This window comes from Chrysochloris asiatica, unplaced genomic scaffold (genome assembly GCF_000296735.1).
Source record: "Chrysochloris asiatica unplaced genomic scaffold, ChrAsi1.0 scaffold00012, whole genome shotgun sequence".
Lineage (NCBI taxonomy): Eukaryota > Metazoa > Chordata > Mammalia > Afrosoricida > Chrysochloridae > Chrysochloris > Chrysochloris asiatica.
In genome coordinates, this window is record NW_006408530.1 from 20072872 (window position 1) to 20099478 (window position 26607).

Genomic DNA, 26607 nt, shown 5'->3' on the forward strand with positions numbered 1-26607 from the left:
TGATCACTAAACTGTACTTTCAATTATGTGATAATTTCTGGTAAATAATTATATTCGTAGACAGTTACTTTTATCAATTAGCTATTGGTGGTGGTTATGTGCCACAGAGTCAGTTCCGACCCATAGCAACCCTGCACAGGGTTTCCGAAGCTGTAAATCTTTACGGGAGCAGAAAGCCTCATCTTTCTCCCACGTAAGTTTCGAACTGCTGACCTTGTGGTTCGCAGCCTGATTCGTAACCACTATGTTACCAGAGCTCCTTAGCAACATAATTAGCTGTTACTCTATAAAAAACTAACCCCCAATTTTTTTTGCTTAAGACAACAACCATTAACTTACTGAAAACGATGGACTTTTAGCTGCACTTAGATATTCTCATATAGTGATATAACCATAATTCCTTCACCTTCGTTCCCTGGTGAGCTAATACATTGGGCAGTAGGAGTCGTTTGCGATGTTGTGCCTACACTGGAGCAGCTATCCATAACGTATTAATATCAACAGTATGTCCAAGTTATGGTGCAAGCTCTTTGATTCTTGGGCCATATGACTCAATGAATTCCATTATGAATTGGAATATATGTCTGCCATAGAATTTCTGGCAGGGACTAATAAGAACATCACAGCACAGGACTCTAGGATTCTAGAGGAAGGCCTTGCCTTCTGCAGCAAAGCAGTCCTCAGAAGTTAAAAAACAGCTCTTGGGTCAAATAAGATACTGAGCACCTAATCATAAGACATTAAGTGACATCAACTTCTTGGCATGAGAAGGGTATTGCCACATCAACCGAATCTTAGTATTTGGCAGCAATCCATGATCCAAGCAGGTAGAGAGGACCTAAGTAAGTTACGTGAATAAATGACTCAAACTCCCATTTTACGGATCACTGTTAGACCACTGTCTCTCCTTAAATGCACACCTGTGGCCTCATGGAAGTTCTCTAAAGTTAGCTGATGAACGATGAAAAAAATCTCAGGCTTGATTCGAAGTTGTATCATCTCAATATGTTGGTGAGCAAAAAAATTAAATACATCATAGACTCACCTTGAACTGATGCTTTATGACTGTAGTGAGGAAAAATTGTCCCAGATGACTGACTGACTTTATTTATCTTGTACAGAGTACGGAGTTCCCAGGTGTCACAAATGATTCAGCACTCAGTTACTATTTAAAAGGTTAGCAGCTCAACCCACCGAAAGGCATCTGGCAATCTGCTTCTGAAAACTCGTAGCCTTGAAAACTCCATTGAGCAATTCTACTTTGAACACATGAGGACACTATGAATCAGAACCAACTCTATAGCAGTTGACAACCACAACCACCAATATACAGAGTAAAGAAGTCTGAGATAAGGATATAGACTTATTTCCAGACAATGGAAAATGACTTTATTTGTTGATCAGAGACCTAGAAGATAACAGACTGGAAGACTAGAGAGAAGAAAGTCAAGTGACTGTGTAACGGGCTGATGGGAGTAAGGAGAAAGCATGCAGAACTTTGTGTCTTGTCTAAATGGGTACCAAAGACTAAGTCATGGATCAGACAACTTAATCTATTGTAATTCACTAGACTGTGTCTCCAATCACTTAGAACTTGCATAATAAGTCCATTGTTAGAGTGGCCATGGTTACAGGATACAGACAAAACAAGGATACAACACATGAATATCTCTCCCCAAGGCTGATGTAACTTTCACCACTGTTGATTGTCCAAATTTATAGCATCAGAGCTCAGTACTGAGCCTTTTATATAATAGTGTCACTCACTATTATATAGCTAGGTAAATACTCAGTGGCAAATTGACTGCACTAGTCTCTTTCCATCCTGATGGGAGGTAGAAGTGATCATTTTCACTAGAATTGATATTAACATAGGATTTGAGTTTGCCTTCCCTTCCAGTGATGTTTCTGCCATCTACCACCATCTCAAAACTTTTAGATTCCTGATCTATCATCATAGGATCCTTTACAATGTTACTCCAAAATGAGAGACCCATTCAATGGTGAGGAAAGTAAACCACTGGTCACAAGACCTTGGGTTCCACTGGTCTTACAATATGGCATGCCATTTGGCAGAAATTAACCTAATAGAACAATAAAATGGACTCAAACACTCATGTAAAGCAGTCAGATGATAAGGCTTAGGGTGATTCCAAGATGTAATATTTGTTTATTCTAAGACATAGTATTTACACTAAATAGCTTATATATGGGGCCAGTGTCCCAAATATCTAGACTATATGGACTCAAGAAGCAAGAGGTAGAAGTAACAATAACCCCTGTAGTAACCAATTTGTAGCATTTGTTCTCTAACTGTTGTAACCTTGGCTCTGATGGATTTGAAATCCTGGTTCTTGACATGGGGCAAGGGTATGTGCAACTAGTAAAAATTAGTAAGGACATAACTGAAAGTAAAGCTATGCTTGATAACTATTAGAACTCAAGATGTGAATCAACAAATAAAATAGCAACTATCCTTAAGGGAATTATTGACCCAAATTATCATGAGACACTAAGGTTGTCACTGGGCAGTGATGTCAGGAGGAATGTTTCTGGAACTCTGAGGATTTACTGAGTGTCCTTTAATGTTTCCATGCATGATGAGAGCCATGGACCATCAACTGTAGCAAACAAAGCCTGGCAATGTGAAAAATTTAAGATCTCTAACCTTTCAGGTATGAAGGTCAATTTATCAGGTAAGTACAATAAATTAGTTAAAGTATTGGTTGAGGGTGTGAAAAATCTAAAATAAGTGATAGAAGAGGTATATGATAAATATCAGTTATGACCTCAGACGCAGTTGTAGCAGAGGAGTTTAGCTTGTTCCACAAACCTTATTCATTTATTCTTTTGTAGAGACTGAAGTCAGCCAACATAATGAAAACGCAGAAATGAATTCATCTTCATGTGAAGTACAAGTAAATTTGGGCAGTGCAAGGAGTGTATTGCATCAGTTACATTTTGTGCCCTGCTTCACATCCTCTTGGCTTTGTCTGTGATTCTAGCTGCAGCTGTGGTAAACAGTCCTCTGTGGGCTTTAACTCCCTTCATACTGACTACGTCTGACTTTACAAGTGCACCACATTTCTTTTACATTTTGCCAAGGATATTCTCAGATTCTATGCAGTAGGATACCTGAAAAAATTTTTCTTGGCCTACCTACAAATGTGTAGCCTGGAAAAAAAAAAAAAAAATTGAACAACGTTCCCCTGCCTCCAAGAACAGCCATAAACCAGAGGTCAGAAATGGATGAACAAGAACTTCTTACTCTCAATCCTAGGTTGGAGCATTCTAACAAAGAATCTAGCCAACTTGTGACCAACTCAATAGTGGCCCTTGTATTGACTTTTCTTCTTTCCCTGCTTACAAGTTGTTGTTGTTGTAAAGTGCCGTCGAGTTGGTTCCGACCCATAGCGACCCTGTATAGGGTTTCTGAGGAGCAGCTGGTGAGGTTGAACTGCTGACCTTGCAGTTCAAATGGCTTTGCAATCTGGCGCATTAACCCACAGCATCACACTAGGACTCCATGTCACTAGTTCTTAATTCTTGCTATCTGAGACGAACTCTCAAATAAACTAGTTTCAACACAATGTAGTTGTTGTTGTTAAGTGCCATCTACTCAGTTCCAACTAATAGCAACCCCATATAGGGTTTCTAAGGAGCAACTGGTGAGCTTGAACCTCCAACCTTGCAATTCAAATGGCTTTGCAGTCTGGCGCATTAACCCACAGTGCCACACCAGGACTCCTGTTTCAATGTAATATCTAGTCTTAAACCTTTCCTTAGGCAGAACCCAGAGTAAGGCAGAAGACATATATAAATGTCCTATATGCTTTGGACTCCTGATGTAGCACTGTAGGATCAGCACTGGAATAAGAACCTAAAGGTTGGCAGTTCAAACCCACCAGCTGCTCCTCAGAAACCTTATACAGGATTGTTATGAGTCATAACTAACTTGACAGAACTTAATAACAACAATTTGCTTTAAGAAAATTCCAAACTGGCTTCTTTTAAAAGAAAAAGACCATTCCTTCTCTGAGATATAACTGTCTTTGTCATAAAATTCAGTATAAACAAATACACTGTTCAATGTTCCACTACTAAACATTATGGTGGTGGTGGTATGTCTTGGAGTTGGTTCTTACTTACAGTGTTCCTGTACAGGGTTTCTGAGGCTGGATATCTTTACAGGAGCAGAAAGCCTCATCTTTCTCCCATGAATAGCTGGTAGTTTTGAACTCCTGACCTTGCAGTTAGCAGCCTGACTCATAACCATTATGCTACCAAAGCTCCTTACTAAACATAATACTCAGCGATTATATGCTAAAGAAATTAAGGCAACATTCATTATAGGAAATGAATGATCCTCCTGGCTGTATGGTATTTCCATATTTGTTGTTGTTGTTAAGTGCCATCAAGTCAGTTCCGACCCATAGCGACCCTGTATAGCGTTTCCAAGGAGCAGCTCGTGAGCTTGAACCACCGACCTTACAGCTCAAATGACTTTGCAGTCTGGCACATTAACCTACAGTGTCACACCAGGACTCCAAACTAAGTAGCCTTAAAAGCTGCCCCAAAGCAAATGTTATTAAAATATACATTGTTGTTATTAAGTGCCATTGAGTTGGGTCTGACTCATAGTGACCCTGTATAGGGTTTCTGACAGCTGGTGGGTTAGAACCACCGACCTTGCAGTTTAAACCAACCTTGTAGTCAGTCCAGTGCTTATCCTACTGTACCAATTCAGGGCATCTTGACCATAGTTAAAGGTTTACAATTGCTGTCATAGACCTATTAGGAAGATGATGTAGGTTTCTAGCTAAATTGAATAGGAGAATAATTTACTTGAAACGTTATACTTCTGATGTAAGAGACAGGGTCATAATTTTTGTTGTTGTTAAGTGCCATCATAATAATGATCTATTATTTCTCTGTTTGTAAGGTTTTGTTGTTGTTGTTGTTGTTGATGTCCTCTTCTGAAATGCAGAGAGGATAATGAATGGAGGAGGGACATGGAACTGAGTACTCTTCTCGGAGAAGATGAGTCATTGTTCTCCCATGAGTCAAGTGCAATGTTTTAGGAAAAGTTTTGCGTGGCAGAAGGTAATTATAACAAACATAATCTCAAGTTTGTAGTTGCAGAGTAAAAATATTAACCACTGAAATCACAAAATTCTTAGAAAAAAATATAGGGGTAATGCTGTGGGGCCTAACTTTTAACAAGGGATTGTCTAATGCAATAACAAAAGCACAAAGGGCAAAAGATGAAAGAAATAAATGGGAAACAATAAATATTAAAAACATTTCTTCATCTAAAGACTTTACCAAAAAGTGAAAACACAAGCTACTGACTGGGAGAATATGGACACCATATTCACATATCTGATAAGATTCAAATAAAAAATGTATAACTTTGACAACAATCCAATCATACAAAAGCAAGGGACTTGAACAGATATTTCACTAAATGGCCACTACTGGTACTGTGCCGTGGAATCGGGTCCAACTCATAGGGACCCTGTATAGGGTGTCAGAGGCTATAAATCTACAGGCGCAGAAAGCCTCATCTTTCTCCTGAAGAATGGCTGTAAGTTTCGAACTGCTGACTTTGAGGTTAGCAGCCAGACTCTTAGGCACTATGCCACCAGCGCTCCTTAAATGGCCACTAAACATGTGAAAAGATGCTCAGTGTCATTAGTCATAAGGACTATGCAAAACAAAACCTCAATGAGATACCATTTCACTCCTACTAGGACAGCAGTTCAAACTCAACAGCCACTTCTCAGAACCCCTATACAAGATTTGGAACTGACTTGATGTCACTTAACAACAACAATAGGATGGCTACAACTAGGAGTCCTGGTGTGGATCAGCACTGGACTGCTAACCACAGATTGGAGGTTCAAACCCATTAGCCACTCCTTGGAAGTCCTATATAAGGACACTATGAGTTGGAATGAACTCCATGGCACTCAACAACAGCAAGGATAGCTAAGATAAATGAACAAAAATGAGAAAAGAACTAATTTTGGCAAGGGTGTTGGGAAATTGGAGCTCTTATCCATTGCTTGTGGGACTGCGAAATTAACATTTATTGGGAAAAACTGTGGAAGATCCTCAAAAAACTTGAAGTAGAACTACTTTCTATCCAGAAATTTCACTCCTAGAGTGTTGCTAGGTGTCACTGACTAGCTTCCAATTCATACCAACACTATGTACAGCAAAATGAAACAGTTCCAGTCTTGCCCCTTCCTCACAATCATGCCTAGGTTTGGGCCCATTGTTACAGCCACTGCACCTTTCCATCTCATTTAGGGTCCTCTTTCTCTTTTTTGATGAACCTCTACTTTAATAAACATGGTATCCTTCTCAAGGGACTGGTCCCTACTGATCATATGATCTAAGTATGTGAGAGGAAATCTTGCCATCCTACATTCTAAGAAGTATTCTTGCTGAACTTCTTCCAATAAAGATTTGCTCATTCTTCTCAAAGTTCATGGTATATTTAATATTTTTCATTAACACAACAATTCAAAGGCACCAATTCTTCTGTCTTCCTTACTCATTGTTTAACTTTCTCAGGTATATGAAGTAATTAAGTGAATAGATAAGTGAATGCTTATTACATTGTTTGTTGAAACTTCTCAATTGATATTCTGTCAGTTCCTGGAACGTTGTTTGCAACCAATGCAGCTTAGACTTCTTCCTTCAATACCATAAGTTTTTGATTATCTGCTATTTTCTAAAATGAGTGAATGGCGACTATTCTTTGTGATACAGTACTTCTGTGCATTCCTCTATCTTCTCTTGATGTTTCCTGCATTATCCAATATTTTGCTCATGTTGCTATTATTGTTAGGTGCCATAGAGTAAGTTCTGACTCAGAGCAGCCAAGTGTACAATAGAATGTAACACTACCCAAATCTGCACCATCCTCACTATTGTTATGTTTAATCCCATTGCTGATACCATGGGGTCAGTCCATCTGTTTCCAGGTCTTCCAATTTTTCACTGACCCTCCACTTTGTCAAGCATTATGTCCTTCTCCAGGGACTGTTCCCTCCTCACAACATGTCCAAAGTATGAGAGATGAAGTCTTTGCATGCTAGCTTCTAAGGAGCACTCTGGCAGTACTACTCCCAAGACACATTTGTTTGTTCTTTTGGCAGTTCCTGCTACTTTGTATACTCTTTGCCAACACCATAATTCAAATGCATTTAATATTATACAGCCTTCCTTATTTATTGTCCAACTTTCACACACATCTGAAGCTTGTACAACAATGTTTATTGCAGAATCATTCACAATAGCCAAACTATGAAAACAACTATCATGCCCATCAGCAGATGAATGGATAAACAAAATGTGGTACATACATATACATCCCAGTTTTTAGACCTAATAATATGTTCAGTGCTTCTGTTCTACCTTCTTGTTTGCTTCATAGTGCCAGAGGCCTTAAAAGGTTGTAAGTGACCATCCAAACTGTGATAATTAGTCTTAATTCACCAGGAATAATTTAAGAAGAAGAAGGTCAGGAATAGGATAAGGATATAAGATATGTGGCCATTTGTCTCATAGAACAGTTGCCTCCTTTGCCATGCGTATAGAAGAACTAGACTCAGTTATCATTACTGAACATTTTAATCAAAGATTCCATAGTAAAATCCTGATCATAAGGGTAGAAATTTAGAAAAGAATGTCAAATTTTCAAGACTCCAGACTTTGTGGAGCTATGTGTTCTAGATGAATCCCTGAAATTGTTGCCCTGAGATAACATTTAAATCTTAAACCAAAAATATCCCCTGAAGTCTTCTTAAAACCATACAAGAGTTTGGCTTTACTAGTAAAAACAGTTCTGCAGTGAATATTAGCTTTTAAAATAACCATATGGTATCAAAGTGACAGTAGATGGATTGAACCTCACCTCTACCTCACCAAATGGATTACACAGGAATCAAAGTGATGAAGAAGTTCAATATCATCAGCCAAAACAAGGCCATGGGCAAACTGTGGAATAGGCCATCAATTTCTCATGTGCAAGTTAAGGGTCAAACTGAAGAAAATTAAAACAGAATCGCAAGATGTAAAACAGTTTCCCAGCTGAATTTAAAGACCACCTCAAGAACAAATTTGATGCATTAGATTCTAATGACTGAACACCAGAAAGGTTGTGGACAACATCAAGAACATGAGACATGAAGAAAGCAAGAGATTGTTAAAAAGACAGGAAAGAAAAAAAGACCAAAATATAAGTCAGAAAAGACTCTGCAATTAACATTTGAGCATAGAGAAGCTAAGGAGAATGGAAAAATGAGGAAGTAAAAGGCCTGAAGAGAAAATTTCAATAGACAAAGTAAAGTATTATAATGAAATGAGCAAAAACCTGGAGCTAGAAAACCCAAAAGTAAGAACACACTCAGTGTTTCTCAATCTGAAAAAACTGAATAAAACTTTAGGCCTCAACTTGAAATATTGAAGGATTCTATGGTTAAAATATTGACTGACACATGAAACATCAAAAATAAATAAATAAATAAATAAATAAATAAAAATGGAAGGAATACACAGAGTCACTATACTAAAAAGAAATGGTTGTTGTTCAACCATTTCAAGAGGTAGCATATGATCAAGAATCTATAATACTGAAGGAAAAAGTCCAAGTTGCATTGAAGGCATTTGCAAAAACAAAGCTTCAGGAATTAATGGTATACAAATTCAAATCTTTCAAAAAACTGATGCAGTGCTAGAGGCACTCATTCTTCTATGCAAATATATTTGTAAATTAGCTACCTAGTCAACAGATTGGAAAAGTTCCATGCTTGTGCTTACTCAACAAACAATATGATTAATATCACATGCACATACAATTTTGCTGAAGTTAACTCAAAAACGGTTGTAACAGTACATCAACAAGTAGCTGCTAGAAATTCAAGTCAGATTCAGAAAAGAACATGGAACAAGGGCTATCTTTGCTAACGTCAGATGGACCTTGGCTGAGAGCAGAGATACCAGCAAGATGTTTACTTGTGTTTTGAGTAATCAAAGTCTTTTGACTGTGTGTAACATATCAAACTATGGAAAACAATAGGAAGAATGGGTATTCCAAAACAATTGTGTGCATGAGGAACCTGTAGCTAGATCAAGAGGTAGTAATTCGAACACAACAAGGGGATACTGAATAGCTCAAAGTCAGGAAAGGTGCACAATAGGGTTGTATCTTTTAGCCATACTTATTTGATCTGTATATTCAGAAAGTAATCTGAGAAGCCGGATTATATGAAGAATAATGGGGTATCAAGATTGAAGGAAGACTCATCAACAACCTATGGTATACAGATGAAACAACCATGATTGCTGGATGTGAAAAAGACTTAAAATATTTATTGGTGAAAATCAAAGACTACATCCTAAAATATGATTTCACCTTGAGTAAAGAAAAAATTCCTCAGATATTGACCAATAAATAACATCATGATAATCAGAAAAAAGATTGAAGTTGTCAAAGACTTCATTTTGCTTGGAACCACAATCAATACTCATGCAAACACAGCCAAGAAGTCAAAGGATGTATTGCATTAAACAAATCTACTGCAAATGACCTGTTTAAAATGTTAAACAGCAAAGACATCAGTTTGAGGACTAAGGCGCACCTGATTCAAGTCATAGTATTTTCATTCGCCGCATATACATGTGAAAGGTAAACAATGAATAAAGAAGACTGAGACAAATTGATGCATTTGAATTATGGTGTTGGAAAATAATATTGAAAATACCATAGACTGTCAGAAGAACAAACAAATCCACAACTGGAAGAAGTAGAGTCAGAATGCTCCTTAGTAGCCAGGATGGAGAGACTTTATCTTTGGTACTTTGGACATATTATCAGGAGGGACCAGTCCCTGGGAAGTTCATGGAGGGTAAACTAAAAAGAGGAAGAGCCCCAACAAGATGGATTGACACAGTGGCAGCAACAATGGACTCAAACATTAGAACAACTGTGACTATATCACAGAATGAGGCAGTGTTTTGATCATCTAGTTGTTCATAGGGTGTCTGTTAGTCAGAACCAACTTGAAGGCAACCTAACAGCAACAACAACAAACATTTCTTAATAATCTTCAAAGATTTATAATCTGTGTAAGTACCCACTCTAAGGGTCATGGTTTTCACTGCATACAGTAGAGTATGCTACAATTATTAGAAACTTAAAACATATACTAACATTGTAAAAATATCTTAATTTATGCAGTTCAAGAATGAGTTAATGCACTCATGTTTGAAAACTAGCAAACTTTCTTTAATATGTATCTTAATGATTTTGTTTTCATTAAAACTGCAATATGAGCTGGAAAATATTTGTCATTTAATTAATAAATCCATAAAGAAAGACTACTTCATAAGTGTATGAATCATTAAAAATAAATCAGATTTCTTTCATAGAAAAATTGAATGGGAAGAAGATCTGTAAGTTTTTCTCATTTGGTATTATAAATTACATTATTTCTAAAAGCAAATTCAATGAGTGAGAACGTAAAAAAAGAATTATGTTTGGATCCAAATTAGGAATTCTAGCATTTCATGTTTATTCATATTAAAGCAAAACAGCTTATTGTTAGGTTGAATAATTTTTTCTAATATTTGACTGCATTTTTATTCATTTGCCAGTATAAAAGTTTGTCAGTAGAAATATATATATATATATATATAAGTGTATCATTACTTTCCCCAAATCTTCATTCTATTACAGAACAGGGAAAAGGACAGACATCATACGAATGGCATCTAGGGCCAGGAAACGTTCACATTTATATTTTACCACATAAGTTCTCATAGGATCACCCTTCCAAATAAAATCAGAGTCAATGCTGAAACACTAATGAACCACCAGATGGCAGCAATGCTTTTATGAATAATGCAGTACTATGCACAGTCCATCTAAGATTTTCTATGTTAATAACAGAATACTCCTGGCTTTAGTAAAAACACATATTTGTTTGCAATGAAGCTATCCATTTTTTCTCATGTATTTCCATTTGCTTTCTAGTATTTGGACCCTTGATCGCTTTTATTCTCATACATAATAAGCATTAAATTGCTATTGAGTTTGTTTTTGATACTGCGCTTGAACATACCTGTGGCTTGAAACAAATATTTTTCTTTCTGATGGAAAAAGAAAATCTGCATTTATAAATGCCAAAAGAGAAGATGTCACATAATTTTGTGCCACCCTTATCAGTGCCCTCTATACACCAATTGTCAGGAGGGACCAGTCACTAAAGAAGGATACCATGTTTGGTAAGGTGGAGGGTCAGAGAAAAAGAGGAAGACTCCCAACGATATGGATTGGCCAGGTGGCAGCATCGATGGACTCAAGTGTGGCAACAGTAGTGAGGTTGACCCAGGATCAGGCAGTGTTTCGTTCTGCTGTGCATAAGGTCACTATGGGTTGGTGCCGACTTGATGGCACCTAACAACAACAACATACACCAGTTGTTATTAAGTGCCATTGAGTCAATTCCAACTCATAATGACCCTGTCTAGGGTTTCCTAGGACTGGCTGGTGAGTTTGAACTGCAGTTCAAAATGACTTTGTGGTCCAGCACTTATCTTACAGCACCACAGTGTCAAAAGAGAAGGTGTCATAATGTTGTGTCACCCTTATCAGTGCCTTCTATACATCAAGAGGAGTCCTGGTGTGGCGCTATGGGTTAATGCACCAGACTGCAAAGCCATTTGAATTGCAAGGTTGGCGGCTCAAGCTCACCAGCTGCTCCTTGGAAACCCTATATAGAGTTGCTATGGGTCGGAACCGACTCAATGGCACTTAACAATAACAACATACATCAAGAATTTGTCCTTAACCTCTGTTTAGATGGATAGCTCTCAAATCTACCACGGCTGTGGAAGCAATGGTATGCTGTGCAGTTGGTTCTAACTCCAGTATCAGAATCTTGGGATTTTGATACTCCTGGGTATGGAAATTTTAAAACAAACCATTGCTTAAATTCAAGAAAAACAAAAACAAAACTAATAACTATCAATGTCTTAAATAAAAAAATCCTTAATAGCTGTGTTTCTTTTCTTTCTGCGGTCATTTGGAGCAATTTGAATACAGCTATTGTGAGCTTCTTGATTTGCACATGGTCATCAAGAGAGTCAGACTATTGGAATTTCTCCAAGTGCTCAAAACAAAATGGAGGGAAGTTGATGGGAGTTAGTCCAAGTCTATTGATATTGTTGTTAAGTGCTGTTGAGTAGGTTCCAAATCATAGTGGCCCTGTATAAGGGTTTCGAGGGGCAACTGGTGGGTTTGAACTGCCGACCTTGTAGTTAGCAGTCCACTGCTAATCCTACAGTGCCTCATCAGGAGTCCATGAGCCTTCGACTAAAAAGAAATTCATCTAAACCCTTTTTGTGAATGTTCCTTTCTTGGTCAAATCACCTCATACTGATTTCTTATCTGAAAATTGTTCTACAGCTTTCTTCCTAACTTCTGCCCAGCATCAGGTATTTCGGTTTATTGTTTATCGCTTAGGTCATCACTCAACATCCTGTTTTGTTAAGATAAAAGAGTAGCCTCCTCCCCACTTCACATACTAAGAATACTTATCTGTCCTGAATTATTTTGTCTTTGCTTTTGAATAGTTGTCCTCTACTATAATTTTGGTGACATGTGTGACTCATATATTGAAAGACTTGATATCCAGATTCCACAAGTAGTCTCTCTAGTTCCTTATGAGTGTTGGCATTTTCCTTTCTTCTTAAACACAGTATTCTTTTCCCCTGTGTTCATTTTAAGCCTTTGTTTATGAATGCTTTCATTGTTGTTGTTGTTGTTAACTACTTTAAACATTGTGTTGAGGTTTGGAAGTTTTGCTCACCACTGCCCCAGATTTTTCTCCTGATCAGTGGCTTGTAGGATATAAACACTGAATATATATATATATATTTGTTGTTGTTAAGTGCCATCGAGTCGGGTCCAACCCATAGCGACCCTGTACAGGGTTTCCGAGGGTGTAAATCTTTACGGGAGTAGAAAGCCTCATCTTTCTCCCGCGGAGCGGCTGGTAGTTTCGAACCGCTGACCTTAAGGTTCACAGCCCAATTCGTAACCACTACGCTACCAGAGCTCCATATATATATATATATATATATATTTTTTTTTTTTTTTCTCCTGCCTTCAGATCCAGCCTCGTTAGCTTTTGTTTCTAAAACCTAAATGACAGTGTTTATATATCTGCCAGTGATCCTATACTACCCAAAAGCACTCAAGTATATTTTACCCTATATCATCCTTATGAAAAAATTACAAAATAGGTTACCGTTTACTGGTCCCATCTATTATTGGCCAGCTTTAGGGATTATAGTGTTCCTTTTTCTGTAAGAGGTCTGTTTGTTATTTTTTTAAAAATCTTTTTTAGCATGAAATAAGCATAGCTATTTTTTTGTTTGTTTGTTTTTTTTTAATTTATAAAATAAGAATTTTGAAAAGACAAAAAGGACATCCCTTGGTCTACATGTTGTCTTGCTAGCATCAAAATAAGAGTTTCTCTGCCTTAACCAAAACCTTTGCAATTGAGTTGATTCAAATCCATGGCAGCACTATGTACTTTAGAATACAACTGGACTTCACAGTGTTTTCTTGGCTGAAATCTTACAGACACATATTCACAGGTCTTTCTTCTTAATGCAATAATGTTGGGTAGATTTGAACTACTAATCTTTGGTTCACAATCAAAAGCAAACTGTTTGCATCATTCAGGGACTTTTCTGAACCCCATACAGGTTGAAAATCACAATTGGAAAAACCATTAGCCTTGACAATTATGTTTCCTATTGTTATTAAATGCTGCCAAGTTGACTCTGACCCTGTATAGGGTTTCCAAGGAGCAGCTGGTGAGCTTGAAGTGCTGACCTTGCAGTTCAAATGACTTTGCAGCCGGGTGCATTAATCCACGCATCACACCAGGACTCCTATTTATGCTTTGTTGTTGGTGTGAAGTGCCTTCAAGCTGGTTCCACCCCATAGCGACCCTGTATAGGGTTCCCAAGCAGCAGCTGGTGAACTTGAACCGTTGACCTTGCAGTGCAAACGGCTTTACAGTATGTAATCATTAACCCACAATGCCACACCAGGACTCCATGCTTGTTGTTGTTGTTATATGCCATGGAGTCGGTTCCGACTCACAGAGACCCTGTACAGGGTTTCCGAGGCAGTAAATCTTTACGGGAGCAGAAAGCCTCATCTTTCTCCCACAGGACAGCTGGTAGTTTCGAACTGCTGACCCACAGCGCCACACCAGGATTCCATGCTTAGACTCCATGAAATCCCCCAGTACCAATAGTTTATTTTGCTCTTGTTAGGCTACATCACTTGGAGTTGCAGGTTTGATGCCCAAGTGATTCAGTTAGCCTCACTCTGGTCATGTGGACATCAGGATGTTGCAGTATTAGTATGTGGATAGCACAGGAGTTCATGGATGGCATGTACCCTGACCATCATGCCTACCATAATACAAGAAACACAGCAAGTTCCATGAGAGGAGGGGATTCACAATGATGTCAGCAAGTGAAGAACAATGTGATGCATTTAACTCTTGTCACAGTAAAACTCAGAATTCATTACAAATGGACAAGTCAGATATTTGAGCACAGGTAGCCAGCTATACCAGATGGCAATGTGAGAGTAGCTAACCAGTCATCTAAGATCTTTAGGTCACATGCATCTATCTGTTCATTTTCTAAAAAGTTTGTAACATAAGAAGTCAGTTGATTTATTTTTCAGCTGTTGTTATTTTATTTTAGAAACTTAAAATCATGGTTCCCTTGGCTAATTTGAGACAAAACTTTACTAATAGGTTATTGAAATTTTTCAATGTCTTCTCGTTACATACTCCTTTGATGAGAGTTCAAAGAGAAACAAATGCGGAAAGGCAGTATTTATTCCCTTTATTAGTTAGTGGGATAAGGAAGTTGGGCAAATGAATGCATAACGCTTAATCCGCCAAGCTCTATAGAGTTACCCAAACAGCATACAATTGGTATTGTCTTCCCAATTAGGATACGTAATTTATTGCATCTTAATAACTATGGACTTCCAGATTTAAAAAAAAAAAAAAGAGCTTTATTGGTTGTTCAAAAGTGAATCTGCAAAGAGAGTGTAAGTTCCAAGCCACATTTGTTGCTGTTGTTGCTATTAAGTGCCGTTGAGTTAGTTCCAATGAATAGTGACCCTGTAAAGGAGCTCTGGTAGCGTAGTGGTTACGAATCGGTCTGTGAACCGGAAGGTCAGTAGTTCGAAACTACCAGCTGCTCCGTGGGAGAAAGATGAGGCGATATGCTCCCGTAAAGATTTACAGCCTCGGAAACCCTATTCAGGGTCGCTATGGGTCGAAACCGACTTGACGGCACTTAACAACAACAACATAGGGTTTCTAAGAAGTGACTGGTAGATTTGAACAGCCAACCTTTTGGATAGCACTCCACAACCTATCCTACAACACCATGCCAGGACTCCTGTATGGTCTTCCTTTGAGGAGTATACTTTCCATTCATTTTCTTGTTTTTTTTGCCTTTCTTCATTCATGTTACCATGCCCTTTAAGCCTCATCGAGATTCTTGAAATCAATTTTATTTCCTATCTTCAGGCTCTTTTCTCTGAAGTTATACCTCTGACATTAATATTCTAAATCAAAGCTCCAATTATAAAATTGTATCACTCCTCCATCAAAACTTTTCTGTGCAATCCCACTGACAAAAGGTAAGCCAAAATCATAAAAATAACCATGTCCTTTCCTTCAATTAAGATCTCACTAGGGGAATAAGAAGCGCCATATATGTCTCTGTTCCATTTTGGGACATGATTTCCACACTTGTCTCTGAGTTCCCATTGCATGTTGCTTGGTAGAGACTTTCAGGTAAAAAAAGTTTTTTGTAAAGAATTAACTTGCTTATGACATTAATTCATAACATTATATTAATTAGTTCACATAGATTAAGTATCACATTTTATACCTGCACTATTTTTAAGGACAGAATATTAAAAGTAAGCTAGATTTGAGGACACATATTGTTAGTTACACAACTAATGGAAGTATTGCCACCTGATATATCAAGCTTAGTCTGTTGATTAAGTTCACAGGGAAAACAAAAGTAGAACAGGAATTCAATTGTATTTCACAATATTTATTCCCTCCAACCAGATTCTTCTGAAATCCATATTGGAATTTCCTTAAAAATATTGTTAGCTGATGTTATTAGGTGAATAACCTGCTGTATTGATAATGATATCTCTGAAGTGTCATTTCTTTTAAAGACAGAATTACTTGATTTGAACTTTATCACATATGGGAAGAAGGTGAGGTAAGGACTGTTCTGTCCTATTCTCTTGGTATGAAAACCTGGAAACTGGAGGAGGATCCTGTTCTGGGTTCTATGTACATACAGATACAACTATCGTCACCCAACCTGTCACACAGTTCTTCAGACTGCTGTGTCCACTTCTTCAGATATTCTGAATGTCGGATGAATATCTAATAGGCAGGTAAAATGATTGCAGGCAAGTTATAAAGCAAATACACTGTACTAGACATTAATGCTTCTCTTCCTCTGGCTTATTTTTAATGTTGTGCCTTTTAAGATACTGCGAGTAATTTTCTAAAGTAAAACCAGCTTTACTCAAAATCGAATGCCTATATGAATGTGAAGAATCATCCTTTCACATTTATTTTAACTACAAGCATTGAAAAATGAAAGAGAAAATTGGTAAAAGCTCACATTTATTTTAAACCACCACTTTTAACACGAGGATATGGATAAAAGTAAAATACCAGTAGTTTTCCTTTGGGCTTAAAATGACATTTTCCAAGATATTATTAAATTATCTTTGCATTAATAAACTTATTACTTAGACATTTTAAGCTAAGACATATTCAGATCAGGAAAAGCAATCAAATTATGTTTGAAGTAATGCATATCCATGGAAAATATTGCATGAATATGCTTAGTATACATTATAGCAAACAGATTCCTTTCAAAGCCAGAAAAACAATGCAAGTAAGGATAAATCTATTCATAAGTTTACTTAATTTTTTAACCTATTCCCTTGAGATGAATTTTAATATGTTAGAAAGGAAGTTCAAACCTAGGAATTTGGCCATGATTTTTATTTAAGGTATATATTGGTAGTAGGGAAAGACAGATATGATGTTTTTAATCTTGTCAAGTCATTTAATAATAAAGTCCTTTTCCTGTCTTTGAAACAGACAATTGGTAGATTCTTAGTAAACATAGTTCATTAACTGACTGAATTATCCCATTTACAGTATGTAATCATGGATGACTTGTTGAAATCAGTTTTAAAAACATTTTATTTTGAAGTAAACTTAGAAAAGCAGTCAATTTCCAACTCTGAGAAAAAGGTAAACTCTTCCAATGGAGAAGACAAATGACTTAATTATTTTAAGTGAATAATCATCTATGTTTTATACTTCATAATGAAAAGAACCAGTGACACAGATAGTATTTTCTTATTCTTTCCTTCTTATTTACAAAATGGAACTGAATTGGTGCATTGAAAATAATATTGAAGTATAGGACCTATATTGTGACCACAATTTCATACATTTTTCAAACTGAAGAAATGCAACTGTATTAGCCTTAGCAGTAACAATTTGATTGGCTACAAAGTGTCCAATTCTCTACTTTAATACATATGAAGCACTATGGATTTATTTTCTGCCCTTATATTTTCTTTGGGGAGAGAAACCTAATTTATAGGACAGAAGTAAAGAATATTTAAGTGCTAAATTAAATGACATGGAATTAATTACAGTACTTTGGGACTTTCATATACTTAATAAGAAGATAGCTCCTCAGAGGTTGGGGAATGTTTTAGAGATGTATGATCTGTCGATTTGATGGCTGTGTCATGAACTTCCTTTCCCCAGACTTTTGAAAATACTTAACTTATAGAGCCTCGTATTCAAAAGAAAGAAGGAAAGCTAAGTGAAAATATCGCATCAACTTGGAAACAAGAAAATACTATACATTGAAAATATCACTTATTTTGAATGGTTTTGCAACTAGCTTTTCAGTTAAATTTGCTACTGGAAGGATTTTTTTTTAATGCCTAATGTATCCAGTGAGAGAAGAGAATACCTTCTGTTACAGATGCTTCTTGACAACACTGCCATCCTTTAACATGGTTTTATTTAGTTATTACAACTATCTCTCTGTAAATGACATTTAGGATTATTTAAGATTATGTTGTAATCCTTTTAATCCTTAGTGCTTTAAATTTCAGGCTAAACACCAAAGAGCAAACTAGCACTTAGCAGGAATGTTTAAAAGATGTGATTTGAGCATAAATCTTTTTATTCACTCTTTCTCTGATAAAAACCTAGTGGTGCTCTTAAGTTAACTAAGAAAACTCGCATCACAGCTCATTACAAATCACTAGGTTGCTAAATGTTTTTCCCAAGCTACATCAAACTTGTTATGGTCCTTGATAATTATGCTAAATGCAGAATTAAACAAACGTTAGCAGCAATGAACATTTGCTTATTTAACTAGCAAGCATTTGTATTACCTTTTTCAGTGAAAAAAATGGCTTTCTATAGTTGTGTGGGAATATATGTGCAGAAATTCTCTCTCTACTTTCTAAGGCCAAACTGAGATGTATGCATATGCAAAAACACATTACATATGCACAATATATACCTTTAACACATAGTAGGATTATCTGTGCATACTTCATTGTAGAATTTTGAATAAGTATGTTCATTATTAATAACAGTATGAGTTGGGCCAAAAAATGTTCTGTTATTAAATAGGCAGCTATTCTTCAATTTATTCAGTGAGCATCACTGATTGATTAAGAGGGACTGAGTACCAAAGCTTGTTGTCTCTTACCATATACCAATTCAAATACGATTCAATTCGCATCAGGAGCTTGATGGGACTCATTATGCAGAAAATTTGGTATTTAATCCAAAGAGAAAGTGAATACACAAATGAAACCCATTTGGATGTGTATGTCATAAACACAGACTTGGACTGAGTCAAGCATATCTCAGACAAACAATTTTTTGTTTGTTTTCCTATTCATTTAAAATTAACCTTTTCTACAGACATTGTAGGTACGTAACATATAATTGTTAATCCATCAAATTTTAAACACAGGTTTCAAATATTAAATTATTTCTAATTTTGCTTTTTGTTTTTTCTCATACCAAAAATCTCAACAGTCATTCGTGATCTGTAATCTATAATTCATAGACTGAGATTGAATACCAAGTCTAATTCAAACTTGAAATTCTAAAGCTATTTCTGTTGCCACACATCAGCTGAAACAATGATGGTCCTTCTCAGTCTGGAAGAAATATTTCTTTATTCTGTAGGTAATGAAGTCTTTGCACACAAACACTCAAACACCCAACAATGCCTAATACCATGTTTTGTTTTGTTTTTTTTTTGAGAAATAATCATGTTTAGTCTGATCATTTGAGAGTTATACCAGCTAATATATCTAATCAATTATTAATGCAAGTCATCTAGATTTAGGTTAGGTCTCTGGCAAATCCTTCCTGATACTTCTTTTTTAACCAGAACTATAAAAGCTAATTATATTCCTTCTGTCAAAAAGGCTTAGTTTCATAGTTTGTATGTATGGTGGTATCCATAATTGGTATATTAGTATATTCTAATGAAACTGTTGTGTTTAGGTGATAAAAAACAACATTTTTGCCTGACAAGGAAACAAAGTGATTCACCCCCAAGAGAACGAAGTAGGAAATTAAACTTGCACCATTGTGTGGATTTGCTATACTCTATATCCTTATAACCATCTCATTTATTTAAACTAATGGGTACAAAGCAAATGATATACTACATATAAGAACACTGACACTTCATAAACTGCCCCATTATAGGACTAGCAAAACTAGTTGACAAGATTTCACCTCTAAAATATCACCACACTTCAAAATTATAACAGTAGGTAACCAGTCATATTTACAAAATGGTAGGGATACAGGAAGTCCTGGTATGGCGCTGTAGGATAAGCCCACAAGTAAAGCTGGGAAACCCTACACAGGTTCACTATGTCAGAACCAACTTGATGGCATTTAACAACAGGAATACATGGAGTCCTGATGTGGCATTGTAGAGTAAGCACTGGAATGCTACTGCAGGGTTGGCACTTCAAACCCATCAACCACTTCATGGAAACCTTTTACAGGGTCACTATGAGTTAGACTGCCTCCAAGGCACATGAAAACAACAGGTGGTACATACCACTGATAAAGTTGATCTAAACATACATCTACATATATTATGCTCATTTGTTGTTTTTTTAGTTGTCCGGGCATCAACTCTGTTACATGGCATCCCATGTGGTGGAGTGTTTCCACAGGGATTTCTTAACTGTAATCATGGTACTGTAGGATCAGCACTAGATGCAAAGTCAGTTTGAGACTCAAGGTGGGTAATTCAAGCTCACCAGACGCTCCTCTGGAATACTAAGCAGGCTCACTGTGATGGCACTTAACAACAACAACAATCATAATGGAAGTAGATGGCTAGGCCTTTTCTACTGCAACACCACTGGGCTAGGTTAACAACAGACAATAAATATGTCACAGCACCTAAACCAAAAAACCTATTGTTGTCACATCACTTCCAACTCATAGAGTCTCTACAGGTCAGAGAAGAACTAGCCCATTCAGTTTCCAAGGTTGTAAATCTTAACAGAAGCAGACTGCCACCTTTCTCCTCATATAGCTGCTGCAGAGTTCAAAACACTGATCATTTGCTCAGCAGCCCAAGTGCTTAAGCAGGGCTCTGTGTACCACCTAGTAGATCTTATCATGCTCATAATTATGTAAAATTATATAGATATAGTTTTCTTCAATATTTGCATCTCCATATACATAAGGTGAGGAGCCCAGTGGCTCCATATCATAAGGACTGGATTATAAACCACAAGGTCCGCAGTTTGAGCCCACCAACTGTTCCATGGGAGGGAGAAAGATGAGACTTTCTGCTCCTGAAAAGACAGTTAACAAAAATGCTTCAGACATAGTTGACTAATATTTTCATTTGCAATTTAACGCTTCATAAAGTTCACAGAAAAAACTGTAAAATACTGGTTCCACACGTCTCCAGGAACTTCGATTGCTCAAGAACTGAGTCTATGTCAAATTTTAATAAATCCTCCCCTAATTCTTTTTTTTTTAAGAAAAAAAAATGCTTTGGTGACTAAGTTGTTAAAGTAATATTGCAATTAAGTTTAACCACTTCAATTCCGATCTCATCACCTTGATCACTGAAACTGTTACAGAGATTAAGTTTATAAAGTATACAATTTATACTGTATAAATTTATAAAGTATACAGTGCTATATATGGCATAATAATAAAAAGGAATAAAGCAACTGGGAAATTAGACTCAATTTACAGTTCCTCACTTTAAAACAAAATTTATTTGTCTTATAACTGAAAAGCCACATTCTAATACTTTTCCTTTTAGACCTTTACTTTCTGGGTAACAATTTTTGGTTTTCCTTTTCTCCCCCATTGCTTACTCCCTCCACCCCCTGGTCATCTCTCCCCACTTTCTTTCCTTCTCCCCTCCCTCCTTCTTTTCTTCCTACCTTCCCTCCTTCTCCCTGCTTTTCACTCTCCCATTGTAGTTTCTTTCATTTTTATTTCCTTGTTATGGCTAAAAATACAACAACAAAAATTTCCTATCATATAAAAAATGTTGTTGAGTGCTGTCAAGTCAATTCCAACCCACAGAGACCCTGTATAAAGTTTCCGAGGAGCAGCTGGCTAGCTTGAACTACCAACCTTGCAGTGCAAACTGACTTTGTAGTCTAGTGCATTAATCCACAGCGCCACACCAGGACTCCAAATCAACAATTGTTGTTGTTATTAAGAGCTATGGAGTTGGTTCTGACTCATAGCGACCCTGTACAGGGTTTCCAAGGCTATAAATCTGTACTGGAGCAGAAAGCCTCATCTTTCTCCAGCAGTATAGCTGGTAGTTTTGAACTGCTGACCCTGAGGTTAGCAGGCCAATTTGTAACCACTACACTACCAGAGCAATGGATAATATCAAATTATAATCAGGAAAATCATTGATTCCAGAAATTAAAAGTGTTGTTGCTATTGTTAATTCTAATAGATCTAAATTAGTTGGATAACTTTATTCACATCTACAGATAGCTGACCAAACAGAAAACCAGTTGTTCATTTTTTCCCCCAGGAAGAGTCTAATAGGAAATATCATTTACCTATGTATACTTCTAAAAAATAGCTCTGGTGGCACAATGGTTAATCATGTGTATGATCTTGGATAATAGCTGAAAGGTTATAGGTTCAAACCTACTAGTGGCTCCATGGGAGAACTATATGGCAGTCTAGTGTCCTAAATATTACCGTCTTGGAAATAATATGGAGCAATTTTAATCTATACTGTAGGGTTGTTGAGTCAGAACTGACTTAACAGCACAAGGGTTTGGGTTTTTATTCTACTGTAAATTCCAATATTTTCATTTCAGCAGTAGAATTAAGAATATCTGAATTTTTTTCAAAGGCCCAAATGCTCTTAAGTGATTATATATATATATATATATATATATATATATATATATATAATAATTAGAACAAGCTGGTACCTTTGGCTACTAGCTGATAAATATTTTAATAATAGCTATATAGTTACTTTGGAAACATAAAAGGAAATATCCCTTAAAAATAGGAAAAGATGAATCTCTATAATCTAAAATTATAAATAGCGATATCATGGCAACATAGAATACGAAATACTAAATGTTTCCATATCCTCTCTTAAAAGGATTTTTGTTTGGCTATTTACAGTCAACAAAATGTGTTTTAAATGAATAATCTCAGCTATTTTGCAAAGGTTAAATTTTACAATATGAAAAGAAACATAATTTATAGATGATCAGCTTTATCTTTGTAAGTTACAGGTTAATGTAGTTAGTGGAGGGCAGAAGTATCAATGAATGTAAGTAGTTTATCATTATTAGGTAATCTCAGTCTGTATACATTTGAAATTTCTAGATTAACTCAATTTAGATTAAGTATTCCAGATTTAAACTCCAAATGCTTTTCAAATAGATTTGGAAATGAACTCACCTCCATGCACCAATTTTCAGACAAATAATATTGTTGCTGTTGTTAACTGCTGTTGAGTGGGTTTCAACTCATTGTGAACCTATATAGGATTTCTAAGGAGCGGCTACTGGATTTGAAACACTGACCTATAGTTGGCAGCCTGGTAATGATCCTATAGCATTACATCAGGACTGCAACAAAAGATTAGTCCAAGAGCCAAAACCAAAGCCACTGACAGCAAGTTGATTTCAAGCGACATGACACAGGGTTTCTGAGATTGTAAATCTTTATGGCAACAGACAACCTCATGTTTCTGCTGCGGAGCAGCTGATGGGTTTGAACCATAGACCTTGTGCCTAACCCATAGCACCACCACAGTTCTTTAGGCAAGTCTATTTTGTTGCTGTTGTTAAGTGCCATCTTGTCAGTTTCAACTCATAGGGTTTCCAAAGCAGTATTTGTAGGAGTAGAAAGTCTCATCTTTCTCCCTCTGAGTAGCTGGTAGACTCCAACTGCTGACTTTTGGTTCGCAGTCTAGGATTTATCCTACAGAGAGCCACCTGCTCCCCAGATGAGTCTATAGGGGGACCAATAACACTGGGGAGGTACACACATCCTAAAATTATTAACCACCTAAAAGCCAAAGGACAGCATTTTCCCAAGGACAAAATTCAGTAGTCTGGAAAGAAGGAGGAATGGAAACAGAAAATGAAGCGGGATAAAAGGTATTTCATAGTGAAGTTTACAATCAAAGAGATGATGCAAAATGTGCATTAATTGTTGAATGGAAAACTGACCTGCTCTGTAAGCCTTCTTTTAACTCACAATAAAAAGAAAAGATGCATTTCAAAATTCAATGACATTTGTTTTAAAATTAATCATCATAACAACACATATTTTATGCTTAGATGACAACTATTCACCAGGGAACATAATAAAATAAACCAAGAAATCAACAAGGAAGGGAAACCAATCATCCACAATGACCTTCAGACAACTGGTTTGTACATATGAAAACACACAACAAGGTAGTCTTGTTTTTATTGCCCAAGAATCTTCTAATTGACAGGGAGTGGAAATAAACTGAACATATGTAGTATTCTTACCTGAAAGACATTCTTTCTGCTTGATTTTTCTTTGGTCCATTCAATACGTGCTCCAAACAAATCCACACTTTCTGGTTTGTGCCCAGCTTTCTGTAAACAATGAAATAAGAATAAAAAGGTACAACACTAGAGATGCACATCAGAGAAAATATGAGCTTAGTGAGTTAACAACTAAATACATTTCTAGTTTACAAACCTATAAAAAAAATTTTTTCAGTGAAAACCTAATTTATAGGAATTTCCATTTGGGAATTTATATTTTTAACTCTAATAAAAGGCTATATTTTAAAATACTTAATTAACTGCAGATAAAATTTAAAAAAAGATATTAAAATATTGATGTTTTAAATGACATTTATTTGCCAATCCAAAAAACCCCATAACTTTCTAATCAGTTATTTAATAATATTCAGTATTACTTTTCAGTTAGTATGAAAGCATTTCAAGTAATATATTTAAGCCTAAACATAAAGGAAACAAATTAATAAATCATAATGCAATGGAAAAATGTTACAGAGTTTTAGTTAAGTGATTTTTAGAAAGTTTAGAAATTTAGAATCTGATTATATCATCTAGAAAATTAAGCAGGAAGACTAATTAATCTCAAAGTCCTCTTGCAGATTTGTTTCATATATTAACAAATTCAATAATTTTTTATTAAATACCACATGTGTGCCTTTTAGCCATTTATTTCTCAGATATTTATGGCTATACACATATGTATATTTATAATTTTATTGAATTAATTCAATTTAAATGAAGTAGATTATATGAAGGGACTTCAAAAGTTCATGAAAATTGGAGTTCAAAGATAATGGAACTTTTCCACAAACTTTTTGAAGCCCCTGGTAGGATTAGACCTTTTATACAATTACAATATAGTTGTTGTTAAGTGTCATCAAGTTAGTGACCCCACATAGGGAGAAGATTGTGAGCTGTCGGCATTTTAGTTAGCAATATAATAAGTACAAAGTGCCACAGCAGAATTTCAATTGTAACATAGATGTTATTTAAAAGATGTTTTTATTTCAATTATTTATAAGAATCAGTTTACAGGATTCCTGTCTACATTTGTCATTTATAAGAATCAGTTTACAGGATTCCTGTCTACATTTGTCATTTATAAGAATCAGTTTACAGGATTCCTGTCTACATTTGTTTTTTCACAGTCATTTGATTCAAGTGAGTCACACTTGAACCCTGGTGGCGCAGTGGCTAGAGTACTCTGCCTCTAACTGAAAGGTCAGTGGTTGGAAGTCCATCAGCTGCTCTAGCTGCTCTACAGAAGAAAGATGTGCCAGCTGGCTTAAAGATTTATGGACTTGAAAATTCTATGAGTCACGCTTCTGTAAATTTAAATTTTGATAATTACAAATATTAAACAAAAATGTGTCATTTTTTGAAATTTCTATAACCTTTATCAGAAAGGTAACTGTTGTTGTTAGTTGCCTTCAAGTCTGTTCTGTCTCATAATGACCCTAAATACAAAAGAAAGAAACAATCCACCATTTGGCTCAGTCCTAATTGTTGCTGTGATTGGACGCATTGTTGCAGTCACTGTGTTGATCCATCTAGTTGAACGTCTGACTCTTCTTTGCTGACCCTCTATTTTATCAAGCAGGAGATTCTTCTCCAGATACTGTTATTACTGATGTTAGGTCCCATCGAGTCTGTACTGACTCATAGAGACCCTATGCACAACAGAACGAAACACTCCCCAGTCCAGGGCCAACCTCACAATTGTTATTATACTTGAATTCATGCTTCAGCCACTGTGCTAGTCCATCTCATTGGGGGTATTCCTCTTTTTCTCTGTTGCTCTACTTTACCAAACATGATATCCTTCTCCAGTAATGAGTCCCTCCTGATAAAATATCCAAAGTATGAGAGACGAAGCCTGGTAATCCTGGCTTTCAAGGAGGACTCTGGCAGTACTTCTTCCAACACAGATCTGTTTGGTTTTTTTCAGCAGTCATGGTATTTCAATATTCTCATCCAACACCATAGCTCAAATGCATCAATTTTCTACAGTCTTCCTTATACATTGTCCAACTTTCACATGCATGTGAAGTTACTGAAAATACTATCCTTGCATCAATGTCTACCTACAATCTCTTTGGTGCATCATCATTCAACAACATTTGCTTCTATTTACTCGTTTTTTTTTTGTTTTTTTTTTGCGGGGGGTGGTGTACACAAATCACTTAGAAATATATAATCATTTAAACAACCAAAGGGCACATTCTGCAAGCCTGCCTCCTGGCTGCAAGCACACAGCCTTTCTCTCGCCATGAAATCTAGTGTCTTCAGCTGTTCTATCCTTCTATGTTCTTATCTCTGCCTCCATCTCTGGTGTC

General features: G+C 36.3%; 1 protein-coding gene across 1 annotated transcript in view; it reads right to left on the reverse strand.

The window, feature by feature from the left end:
* Positions 1-26607, reverse strand: part of ARHGAP15 (Rho GTPase activating protein 15) — a 1003601-nt gene that overhangs the window by 802820 nt on the left and 174174 nt on the right. Inside the window, exon 5 of the mRNA XM_006834567.1 lies at positions 24251-24340. Within this exon, the coding sequence (XP_006834630.1) occupies positions 24251-24340 (90 nt within the window). The remainder of the gene's footprint in view (positions 1-24250; positions 24341-26607) is intronic.